The 13,459-nt window shown below is 39.1% G+C and overlaps 1 protein-coding gene across 19 annotated transcripts in view; it reads left to right on the top strand.

The window, feature by feature from the left end:
• SCEL (sciellin) overlaps positions 1-13,459 on the top strand; it is a 169,363-nt gene that overhangs the window by 102,123 nt on the left and 53,781 nt on the right. For all 19 annotated transcript variants that reach the window (XM_055359654.2, XM_055359648.2, XM_055359655.2 and 16 more), the window contains 2 exons: positions 11,134-11,214; positions 13,385-13,450. In XM_055359654.2, coding sequence (XP_055215629.2) covers positions 11,134-11,214; positions 13,385-13,450 — 147 coding nt within the window. The remainder of the gene's footprint in view (positions 1-11,133; positions 11,215-13,384; positions 13,451-13,459) is intronic.

The following is a 13,459-nucleotide window of genomic DNA, read 5'->3' on the forward strand; positions in this document are numbered from 1 at the left end:
ACATATTCACTTTTTGAGAGGCATTCTATGCTACTTTTTAAAATTAAATTTTTCTTGTGTAGTCATTCAGTCATTCAGTCACACCCACACTTAAAACATCAAAGCTGTCATGGACCTCTTTGTGTTCCTTACTGTGTTTATTCAATCATCATTGCAGTGAGTTCCAGGGATTAGGGTGCTGATGGAGAAAAAAGATATGACCATGAGGTAGCAGAGGCATACCACAAGCCTAATTTGGGTGGTGCTTTCACAAGTTTTGCTTCTGAGGGAGTCACTCACCACATGAGAACCTCCAAAGGCAACCGCAAAGAGACCACCACCAAGAAAGGGAGGAGGGGGAAGGGACTCCTGGGGAGCAGGGATCAGAGAAAGGGCTTTCATGTCTAGTTGGTGTCACTCAGCATCATGATGGGAGTCCCAGAGCAGAGAACTCTGAAAAGTGGCAGGAGCTTTGGGTCCTTTATGGCCCCAAAAGTTGGAGAATATGAATGTACAAATAACCATACCATAAGATCAACTGTGGGGGCATGAGAAGAACATCAGTATTCTCTGGGAGATCTGATGTTGTAGGAAGAGCTTCTAGCAGGGAACTCACAGATCAGGTCCCCAAAGGGGTGTGGGATTTGGGAGAAGGAGAGAAATAACACAATGCTAGGTTTTTAAGCCCAGGGTGATTTTAAGCATAGTAATGCCACTAATCAATGTGGGAAGAAATAGGAGCAGAATGGGGAGTACCTAATTGGTCTTAAGCAGCTGACACTGTGCTTTGTTTTGAGCAGGTAGAGTCTGGGACACCAGCAGGATATATTTGTAGCAGTGATTCCCAAGTAAAGATAAACAGCTACAGGGGAGGAAGGAGTGTGCTCAGGTAAAAGGCAGGTTCCAAAGATCTAGGTTTGGGAATGAACCCAAGGATTTAAAATGTAGTATCTTTAGAGTGAAGATACCTGTTGAGAAAAGATTAAATGAGAAGAAAATGAAAGTTGAACTTTGATGTATGTCTATACATTAGGTGTGTTGGGGGGCTAAGGTTACATGGTAAAGGTAAGGTGTAATGAGAGGTAGGTAGGGTGAAGGCAGTGTGGGTCGATGGATTCTACCATCTGAAACCAACCCATCCTTCAAGAAGTCTGGCATGAATTTTACTTCCTCCCGAAAGCTTTCATACTCTAAGGTGTTACTTTTGTCATCTGGACTCAGAAGGCTTATTATCTTTGATTCTCATTTAGCAATTAATTGTGCATTACTTTGACACATCACTTACTATTGCAGTGTACTCATCAACAAAATGGCATCATCTTATAACTCTTTGAATCATCAAGTTAATTTATCCATTGTAGTTTGTCAATAAGTACATATTGATTGATAGATTGATTTTAATATTTCTTAATATCTACTAGACAATGAATTTCCCTCAACCTGTTATCTTATTTATCTTTTTGTAGTTGTGCTGTATTCTACGTGCTAAGTAACACCTCTCTCTCTTCCTCTCTGTGTTTCTCCCTGTCTCTGTCTCTTTCTTTTTCCAAAACAATTGTTGGGCTCTGCCAGGAGTACAAAAAGGAGTACAGAGAGAAAACTCAGCTTCTACCAGGGAGTCATTTTGAGCCAGGATTGTTAAACTTGAAGGCTGGCCCTCATCAAGGGAGGGTCCTTGGGAGTATGATAAACACAAAGGTCAAGGTAGACACAAAATATGTGGAGTGTGGAGAGGGAGGCAGTAGACGTTGTATCTGGAGTAGAGTAGGCTCAAAGGAGGCAATGCCAGAGGTAAGCCTTAAACAGCAAGCAAGAGTAAGCCAGATGCAAAGGGGAGGTGTGGATGGAGGTATTCCAGGCAGAAAGGAGAGGAGGAGCGAAGTTCCAGTGCCAGAGGGTACGGTGTGTATGGGCATGTGTATGTGAGTGTATTTGTATGCATAGAACTATAGGCTTCCTATCCATGGGACATTCTCTGCATTTGTCCTTTATCAATTATGTTTAGTGGTAGCATGAAATCCAGTAATTCCAAATCTGATGTTATGTGGGAAAATGTCTTTTAATGTAAGACACTGTGTGCAGATATCCACTCATAATTTGTGGTAAGCCTAAGAACCCTTTTAGAATATCATGTTTCTATTTTAAGAGTTAATGTTGTGCTGTTATGTAATTTGAGCTCCGACCATATGCTGTAGATTTGGAATATGTACAAAAGAAAGTGCAAGTGTCATCAATGTAGAAAATTACTAGACGGTCAGAGCCATGTTCCCCTCTTCCCACTTCTTTTGCTTTATGATCTGCCCGAAAGCCTGATGCAAAGCATGTCAGCAATCACTTGGGGATGTCTTCATTTTTCAAGTTCTTAAACACTTTCTTGTTTTTGAGACTTTTAAAAGAGTGGTAGCATTTGCCGGACGTGAGCCAATGGAGGGAATAATAGGAGCCATCTGGAGAAATATTCAGGTGCATCACAAGGAACTAGAGAAATAACAGTTCTGGAAAGTTGAATTTCTTTCTGATTTCAGAACCTACCATTAAATTTTTGTATTCTGTTTATGGTAAATTCAAATGATTCTGACTGTGTATTTAGGTGACTTGAGATTCAGTGGTTAAATGGCATGTAAAGCTCATTTAAGAACCTCGTGAAAGCCAAACTAAAGTACTTGCTTAACAGACAGTATGAATATTTATGAATGTTATTCATTATTCTCATTTAGGAACAATAATGAAGCCACCACTAGAAATGAATGTGCTTTTTTTCTGGAATCATTTTTAAAGATAGAAAAGAAAATAATATTTGATAAAATTAAAGTAGTAGAAACGCATCTGGGAAAATTACCATATAAATATTTTCTACATAATTTCTCATCCTTATTTGTTTCGACCTCTTCTCCTACAGTGGTTATTTCACTTCCTGTTAGCTGATTGGTAGACTTGGAGGAGGAAAAAAATATCCTGATTGAGAAGTGAGTTGCCATGGCAACCTTGCACTACAGTTATATTTTTCTGTCTGTAACTATAAATGGTAAAATGTAACCTTTCTAATTATGCTGCAACATTTTTAACTCTATTCGTACCAAATCCTCTACAAAGTTTGATGTCATGCTAAATAAAAGCAATACATCTTATTTTTATCACAACAAAAAATATTTATATTAACTGGAATCTCTTTTGTAGAAATTAAGATTCTATGACATGCAATAAAATATCAAAATACAGTGATTTAAAAATCTTACCTGAATGCCTAGATTGCTCATTCTAAACATTCAAAATAATTAAAATATTAGCCTGAGTTTAAGTTTATTATTTTTAAAATGTGTTGTTTGAACAGAACAAGGAGAAACCTAATTCGGAATCTGTAAATGAAGGTCTTAACCTTTAGCAATGAATTATTTTTTCTTCAGTCCTATGGGAACAACCTAGACAGTCCCTGATTTCCTAACACTAGTTTGAAGTAACTCATACATTTGAGCAACAAATGCAAAGCATCGCTGCTTTGCCCAACCCAGATTCCCACCTCTCCTCCCTCTCTTGGAGCTCCTGTTGCCTCCGCCCCTGCCAGGGGGGGCTCCTGGAAATATGAGGAAGCAGGGAAGCTCTAGGTTCAAAAGTAGGATAAAGAAAGAAGCTAGGAGAATCAGGATACCTAGGGTCAAGCACTCTGTCAAAAACGTCACCTTGCTCCAATCATAAAAACCAAATAATTTGATTTTTTTAAAAATTATTTCACAATTTCTCCTAGTATTGCTGGAAGTTCTATCGACTAGAGATTGTAAATTTCACCTCAATTAGAAGCATGGCAGGTTAAAGGGACTGTCTCTGGTCATTCAAATCTTAGTGTCAATTACATAAATCAGGTTTCTTTCCTGCTAAAACTGGGCAGAATTAGAGCATGCTGAGGGAATGGAGGCTTGCATTGTGTGGAGGGGAGTGGAAGATGGCTTTGGAGGAAGAAGACTGGGAGGCAGGGAGGCCTGAGTACAGTGAAGTATAGGTGATAGGGACATGCTGTGGCGTAGGGTTTGGGAGAGGACAATGGGAGTGGGGGATGGGGGTGAAAGGACCAACATTTTGCTTGGGACTGTCTTCATACTTGGCAGCCCATCTTTGTCCTCTCATCTCCCTGTCTTCTCTCTTAGCTATGTGCAGAATGTCATATAATGGAATCACACATGATATACACCCTTTTCATATGTTTGCATGTGTTTGTTTGTCATCTGTGTATCTTCCTTGGTGAAGTATCTGTTAAATATTTTTTTGAAATGGAGTCTCACTCTGTTGCCCAGGCTGGAGTGCAGTGGTATGATCTCGGCTCACTGCAACCTCTGCCTCCTGGGTTCAAGTGATTCTCATGCCTCAGCCTCCTGAGTAGCTGGGACTACAGGTGCGTGCCACCACACCTGGCTGAATTTTTGTATTTTTAGTAGAGACGGGGTTTCACCATGTTGGTCAGGCTGGTCTCGAACTCCTGACCTCAGATGATCCTCCTGCCTTGGCCTCCGAAAGTGCTGGGATTACAGGTGTGAACCATCTTGCCAGGCCCAAGTATCTTAAATCATTTGCTCATTTTATTCCTGCTGGTTTGTTTACTTATTGCTGAGTTTTGAGAGTTTTAAAAAATACATTGTGCTTGGAAGTCCTTTGTCAGATATGTGAATAGCAAATATTTTTTCCAGTGTGTGGCTTGTTTTTCAATTCTCTTAACGATGCACTTTTGAGAGCCAAAGTGTTTTTTTAATTTAATGAAATCCAATTTATCAAGCTTTGTTAAATAAATTATGCTTTTGGTATTATGTTTAAGAACTCTTTGCTTAACTAATGATCACAAAAATTTCTTCTGTTTTCTTCTAAAAGTTTGTAGTTTTATGTTTGACATATCGATGTGTGATCCATTTTGAGTAGACTCATTAGTAATGCTAACTTTTTTTTAGTTCACTTGATAATAGTTGAAATATTTTTATGTCTTTGAGAAAACATCTAAGGACAAAAAGCTGCTATGACTTAAGCAATACTTAAATTTGTGTATCTTTGTATCTACTGACCAATAAAAGTTGACTCATGTTTTTATAGAGCCAACTTAAATTTAAATTTTATTAACCACAACAGCATCTACATACCTTTGAAAAGCACAGTACATGAACGTCAAGGTACTTGTGGAGTTGAGGATTCCCTGCAATAGCGCCACCCTCCCTCATTCATGTAGTGGTTTACCTTCCACAGATCTGAGCCAATCTCCTCCTTTTATAGACAAATAAGCAGAGTTTTGGAGGGTAACAGAGCTTTTTCCAGAGTCAAAGAGAAAGTTGGTGGCAAAGCTAGCCTAGAATGTAGAATCTAGATCTCTAGTTCAGTGCAAGCTCCATTACTAGGTTACAGTTTACTGACTGGCCACTAGAAAGCGAGGCATCATCACAGTAACTATTCTTTTGAACATGTGCCTTGCATTCTCCAAGCTCTTCGAAGGCATGGACTACATCTTTTCTAGTCTTTGACTGCCCAGTTACGGCTCATACACTGTTGTGTGTCGTAACATTATGAATGGGGCAGTTGTGGAGTAAGTGCTTTTTGAGCAAGGAAATATTTCAGATCAACCAATTTTTAATAGATTCGCAGTGAAAATACCTGGAAGAGAATTAGTTGTCTACAGTATGATATAGAGAAAAAACAAGGGATTTAACATCAGAAAGACCAGTTTGAAACCCTGGCTAAGCACAATAGAAAGTGAAAACAAAATTCACAGTTAAATATTAGAGACAATGATTCTGTGTTCAACCTAGATTTGTGCTGCAGTAATAGACATGTTCACACAGCCAGACTCAAACAGAAGTTACAGAGCCAAGCATGTTATGCAAAAAAGCCATGAGGAAAGACGTGATATTTGCAGCAGCATATGGAAATGAAGTAATATAGACAGCTTTCTTTACAGTGTTATTTCTTTTAGCTTTGGCCTTTGAGCTACGGTCTGCAAGTGTTCACATGTTTCTCATGAAATCCACGTTTTTTATTCCTGAAAGCTCATCATGATAGCCACTAGTGTGGTGGCATATATCCTGCAGGACCCTTGAGGGGTCTGGGGATGGGTGAAGGGGAGAGCCAGAGTCAACTTACCCAAGCTTAAACATCGCATCTCAAAGCAGAATTCAATGAAGATCATTCCAATGAATGTCTCTTGTTTCCTTCTCTTCAAAACTTTCTGGCCACAGCTTCCTGCCTCACTCTTGCATTTTAATCCCCCTGCTTGGCATCACATCATGCTCCTGGCACGACATGAATGACTCCTCTCATTGCCCGCCCCACCCCAGGGCTTGAGTTCTGTCATCTGTGGCTGTCATTGCAGTGATGCAAATGAAAGCTCCTTTGAGGTAAATGGAAGTCAACATGGCATTGCCTGGCTCCTGGCCCAGCAGGGGTATAAATGCATCACCCTTGGAAATAAACATGCTCCTCTGCTTTTCTTGGCCTTCATAACTGCACATCCATCTTTCCCTTTCCTGTGTATTCTCCAGACCATTTCAGATCTACTTCTACTCCCCTGATCCACACAACCCATATTTACCCACCTCTTTGAGGCCCTAGACATTTTAAAATGGAAGAAATTGAGTATGTCATTAACATGACTGTAACATAAGTAAAGCTTGGCACCATCCCATTTCTATTTTTTGTAATCCTCCTTTCCACCTTGTTACCTCTTTCCTGCCTGTCCTCAGACATCTAGTGTTCTGTACAGCCTCATTATTACCCAGGACTGATCACCTCCTTCCCCCTTTCCTCTGCCTCTGGAAGGAAAGCATGTAACCAATGAATCCACACAGATACACTAAAGACTGTATCACTTGATGCATACACCCAACACAAGGATATTTTCTGAGAAAAGAAGATGGTGGCAATACAAACAAAATACTGTAGAATCTGCCACTAAGCCAGGATGGGAAGACTATTTCCATGTAAATTGCTCTTCCAGAAATATCACACAACACAATGACTCAGCCAAGTACCTGGCACCTAGTAGGTGTTCTGTAATGGGATTGACAGTGGAATTCTCTTATGAGGAAGCTAAACTTGCACAGATTTTGAAAGTTGCAAATCCGTCTTTGGTACCCATTTCCTCCCTGCCAAAGAAATTCAGCCAATCACTTCCTCCTTCATTCTTATGCCATACACAATCCTAGTACTTGGGATATAGCTGTCCTTTTAGGAACTTTCAGTTCAGTGTGGGAACAGGATATCATGTGTAATCCAGAATAGTGTGATATGTGCTGTGAATAGGGTTGTTATGGGGGAATGTAGGGATGTATATAGCATGGCTTTGGCTATCACTGGAGATAGATACTCCTAAACCAAAGTCTGAAGGGCAAGGGGAGAATTTCCAGGTGAAGGGAAGAAGGAGGTGCTCCACAGCGGGGAGAGAATATGGTGGGGTGTGTTAGGAAGGGTAAGAGTTTGTCACATCTGCAACCCTGGGGTCATGTGGGGTGAAAACAACAACCACTACAGCAAAAGACACTTGCTATTTCCTGTGTGGAAGCCAAGCATGTGCATGCTCTTCTGGCTTCAATGCCACCATCAACATGAGAGCCAAGAGACCCACCATGCTTGGTGCTCCACTATCCATCACCCACGGCCTCACCACCACTCTGCTGAAAGTTCTCAGGACTCATTCCATTATGTCCTCTCCATAGACCCTCAATGAAACCCCAGTCAGGTCATTTCTTATCACCTGGACCATCTCCACAGAGCTCTGTACCTCCCTGAACCTGACCCAACCTAATATCACACTGAGCTCTCAAACCCTTCCACTCCACCTTGCTGAGCGTGTCATTTGTCATTGCCAAAATCCTCCACTCTTCAGCCTCCCCTCTGAATGATCTCCCACCTTTTTGTTGTGCTCTTCCAGAGGACCCTGCTTCCACAGCCTGTCTCTCAATAAGGGCTGTTTTCCCTCTAAACTGACATATCACAGGGTCTGGATGAAGGTAGGGGTCTTGTTTGCTTCTCATCACCACCTCCTGTTAATTTTAACTCCCTTCTCCCTGAAACTCTCCATCTCCTTTGAAGCCATGCCCTTGTGAGCTTCTCGTCTTTGTTGGAGTCATCTGAAGGTCTCTGAGACACTCACACTCATTCTTTGAAGACTTCAGCACCAGGCTCACTGTCTTTCCCAAACCCTCCTCTTGTCATAATGCTTGGTGATTTCAAAATCCATGCAGAGGATCCTTCCCCTCCCCGACCACTCACCTTTGTGACCTTCTCCCCGATGATCTTGTTCTTCCCGCTACTGCAGCCATTGATAGATCTTGCCCTGTGAATAACGACATACCCTACAAAATTACAAGACTTCTACTTCAAAGCTTTCCCTCTCTGGCTCCTGCTTTCTCTCTGTCCAGCTCACTCCCTTCAGTCCTTTGATTCCAGGAATTCCTCAGCCCCATCACAATCACCAGTCCATTAATTCTACCAGTTTTTTCACAGTCCCCACTACTCATATTCTCATTTCCCTCCATGCCCATCTGAAACTCCACAGCCCCCATTGTAACCCCTTCCTTGAAGACCCCTTCCACTCCCTTGCCATCATTCTCTTTGTTGCACTCACTTGGCTGAATTGTAAACGTGGCTAATGGTAAATCCAACTCTCAGTCTATTCTGTTCCTCCTCCCCAACCAGTTGAATATGGCAAGAGGAAACAATGCTAAATAACCTGATTTTAAGCCCATGAGTACTAACCTCAACTGAGCCATTGGTATGGCCCAAGGATCCTTCAAGAGACAGCACAGCATGTGGAGGGTTTATGCAGCCAGACTTTCTCGTTCAGATTCCCAGCTCTGCCCCTTATGAGCTGCATCATCATGAGATATTTATCTTTATGTTCTGTGCTTCAGTGTTTTAATCTGTAAAATGGGAAGAAGAATAATACTTATGTCTGGGATTGCAGTGAGGATTTCATTAGTTAATATATGTAAAGTGCTTAGAAAAGTTTCTGGCACATAATGACCCCATATAATAGTACATCATCATCATCACCATCTTACTACGTTTCCTGGGTCCACTTACTCTTCTGCTTGCCTAGAAAACCATTTCACACATTTTCTCCCCCTCTTTCTTTCTCACACAGTCCTAACCCCTACTCAACCTCCTCGCTTTGAATCAATGATCTTGATTGTTATTTTACTGAGAAAATAGAAGTAAACAAAAGAGAACCTTCCTCACTCTGAGTCAATGAACATACCCCAGCTATACCCATCTAGTTCTTTCCCTCTTGCTGCTGTGAATGAGCCCTCTGTACTTCCATCTAAGATCAACCACCACCCTGTGCCTTAGGTCCCATCAATTCTCAAAGTCATCTGTCTAGTGATTTCCCCCTCTCTCTCCTGCATCAATGATTCACTGGATCATTCCCATCATCATATCTACATGCTGTAGTAACCTTCCTCGATCCATCAGCCTCGAAGTAGCTACCCATTTCTGTCTTCCTACTTTACTGCCAAACTGCCTCAATGCCTCTATCTCCTTGCTGCCCCATTTTTTCCTAAGTCCACTCGTATAATTTTTTTTGTTTTCCCACCATCGTTCCATCAAAACTGCTCTTATCAGGGTGACCAAAGACCACTCTGTTGGCCAAACCATGGTAATTTCCCAGTCCTTGTTTTTATTTGATTAACAGTAGCATCTGAAATGGCCAAGTACTCTTTCCTTGAAACTTTTCTCGCTTGGCTTCTGGGATGCCACGCCCTTCTATTACTCTTGTTTCCTTCTTGGCCACTCCTCCTGATTCTTTTGCTGTTTTCATCTCATATTCTTGACCTCTAAATATTGCAGGGCCTGAAAGTCCAACCCCTGGCCCTCTTTTTGTCTCTACTTACACTGACTCCCTTAGTGATCTCTGCCAGTTTAAAGCATTAAATACCATCTCTAAGCTAATGATGGCTGTATTTATATGCTTTTTCTCCAGATAGCCTCATGGCTTACTCTATTACTTCCTGCAGGTCTTGGTTCAAATTTCACCTGACAGAGAGGCCTTCCCAGTCCATTCTAAATAAAATAATCTTCCCACTCCATCAGTCTATATCTCCTTATTCTGTTTTATTATTATTATTATTTGCACAGCACTTTTCTTCTTCTGACATATATTTATTTGTATATTGAAAGCCTTTGAGAACAAGGACATTACCCAGCTCACAGAAAGCCTTCCTTGCACATAGAAAGCTACCAATAAATGTTTGTTGAGTAAAAGCACAATCTCATTCAGTCCTGACAATACCCCAACAATCCTATTAGAAAGATTATTACAGATGAAGAAACAGAATCAAGTTAACCTGTTACCACACAGCTGGCAATTCAGGCAGCCTGACTCTAGCCCACATGCCTATCTACCATTGCTACAGAAGCCAGAAGGGTACACAGGATCAGAGGGTTCTTTCACTAGGTACAGAGTTTATGTTGAGGACAAATAGAGAACTGCTGGGGTGGTAGTGGTGGGGAACATAGGGGAGTGACATACTCTTAGTAAGGTGCTGACTCCATCCAAAATGTGCACATAATTGCCCATCTCCTGTTCCTACCTCATTACGTCCTGCCAACTCAGAGACTGCCGCGGTGCTTCATTGGAAAGTTTAGGCTGACGGTAGATTGTATATATGCTTTGTCAGCATCAAAGTGGCCTGTGCTGACAATATTTAAGTCAGATTTAGTTAAGAGCTTCAAATCAATGCTACCTTGAGGTCTCTGAAATTAAAGCCTTTTCTTGCTATTTCCATAGCAGCCTGATAGTTGACATAATCCCCAAAGAAGCTTATATATTAATACCCAAGGACCATTTACAGTTCTCATGCACTGCTGACCTGAAATGCCATGACTAGAGCTAGATATACTAGCAAAATATTGAGTTATTTAAAGAACATAGTATAGTCCAAACTATAGTGAAAGAGGATCGGGTTTTCAAGAACCTGATTAAATAAACTTTAAAAATACACATATTTTCAATATTTGACTTCTTTAAAGTTTAGTGCTCCATGGATTCTGACCTTTCAGGTACCTCACATATGGGGATTGTAAGATGAAAAGGATATTTTTATGTAGGCAATAAATGCATTCAGTTAATAGATGCTAAAATTTACCATGTTTCCATGGTGAAATGAACTGCTGTTTTCTGTTTTAAAGGGAACCAGGTGTTCACCCTCCATTACCTCCAAAGCCCAGTTCTCCTGTTTCTTCTCCTAACCAGCTGAGACAGGATAATAGGTAAGACCTAGTACTCCAGAATTTCTTGACGAATGAAGTTCAAGGGAAATGAAAGTAAATGGACTGTGACCCGCTGTGGGCAAAGCATGAATGTTTTGTGTGCACATTCCCTAAAGAAGCACCTGTAGAACTTTTTCTAATTTTATTTCCCAACACATATGTTTATTTATGTTTGTCTTTGAATACTAATGGCTAACTTGTCTTAAGAAAATATGCCTTCAAGATAAAAATGGAACAATATTCATGTTCAGAAAGTGTTTGTACACAGACTTTTTATATATTTGCTCCTAATATACAAATATAAATACATATATGTATTTGACATGTATTACATATAATATACATATAAACCATATTAAAAATGTATTTTTTGTTCATGTTTGTTCCAAGTTAAGTTTCCCACTAAGAGATACAGATTCTGATGAACGATGTTCTTGAAACTTTGTGTTACCACTCAAATCCTTGCTTATGTTACAAATACCTTTGAGTAGTTCTTTAATCTTTTTTTACTGAAGGGATTTGTAATTTATTTCAAAACTATCACAAATTTTGAAAGATGTTCTAATTGACTTGTCTCTGAATCAGGAAAAATAGACTTGCTTCTCAGCTTTGAATCTCTGTCACTCTATAATTAATACTTGGAAACAAATTCAGAGATCTGAACTCTTCCCATGTGTTACATTTAAACTGTTTAATATATCTTGAACAATTTTTCAAGATGTACACCCCACATTTCCATTATTATTGTGAGATTAAAAAATAGTAACTCAATGAAGATTGACTACATTACATCTGCTTGATTGCCTACTGTTGCTTCTTTTGTATTTTTGCTCTTTGATGGTGATTTTTTTGACACCACGTAAGACACAATTATGAAACTATTCTTTAATAAGACACAATCATAGAACTACTTTTTAGTAGACACAATTATAGAAATATTCTTCATTAAGAGAGTAACTTCAGTTACAAAGTTTTGACTGGGCAGCAGGACTATGTAGCAATAGGTGTTAAAACTCCAGGTTTGAATTTCTGTTCAGTGAAACTGCACAGGACCTTTTAAATTTTGTCCATAGGATGAGAGCATAATTTTTTAAATTGAGTCAAGAGAATATTTCTTCACTGAACTAATTAAAAATATAGATCAGATTTATAACTTTTTGTTTGTATGATGATTATAATGATCTCTTAAAAATATCTTCTCAAGCTTTTTAATCTTACATTATTTTTCCTGTAACTCTTCTAGTATTGAGCAATTAAATCCCAATTTGAATAGAATTGTTTTAAGGAGCTAAAATTAATTGGCCTTAGTACCACCGATATTCTAATCTAAAATCAGCATCACTAGAGCTACAAGCTTGTTTACATTTAAAGGAAGCTAAATTTCACAGGAACTTACTACTCAAATTTCTTTATTCTATCAATGATGTAAAAAATAAAATTGGGACAACTTGCATGTTTTTTTAAGTCCTGACTACTTTAATCACAGCAAGATGATTTTAATGAAAGAATATGAAATGGAAGTGTTTCCTGTGTAATTAACACATGTCCTCAGGAGTACAAAAAATAGTCGAATATAGCTTCTTGAGAACAAGTAGGAATGTATAAGTAGGTCAACCAGATACTTTAAAAAAGAGTAGAGAAAAGTCTTAAATTGTGCCAGAACCTAACATAATAAAATTTAATTCTGTCAGCTTAGTATGGTCATTCCCAATGTTGTAGGTGTACTTGAAACATAGACTCTTCTTCCCACCTTTTATGAACAAATATATTTCTTGATAGTATTCAAATGGGATAATTCTTTAAGAAAAAAATCCCTTTGATGCCCATAACAAAAATTAATATTTTAAAATGTTATATCATTATCTGATAGAGATAAGTATGAAAATGCTTTATTGATGGAGAACAAAAAACAACATAAACATATTTAGAACTTATAAGTCTAGATAGATCCAGTGGCTTACAAATATGCGGTAAAGATAGATTAAATTACAAACTCAGTATACTGGAGTTCCCGCCAACCCAAAGAATTTAAGTTTGTTATCTCAGGTAGTGTTACGGTTCCAACAAACACTGATCTTTTTGTACATAAATTTTTAAAAATAAATTTCAATTTATCAAAAAAAGTGTTTTCTTTTCTGACTGATATAATCTTTTAACTTTGAAAATATAGGCAGATACATCCACCTAAACCTGGTGTATATACAGAAACCAACAGATCTGCTGAAAGAAATATAAGGTACACTGA

The sequence above is a fragment of the Gorilla gorilla genome, chromosome 14 (genome assembly GCF_029281585.2).
Source record: "Gorilla gorilla gorilla isolate KB3781 chromosome 14, NHGRI_mGorGor1-v2.1_pri, whole genome shotgun sequence".
NCBI classification, from domain to species: Eukaryota; Metazoa; Chordata; class Mammalia; order Primates; family Hominidae; genus Gorilla; species Gorilla gorilla.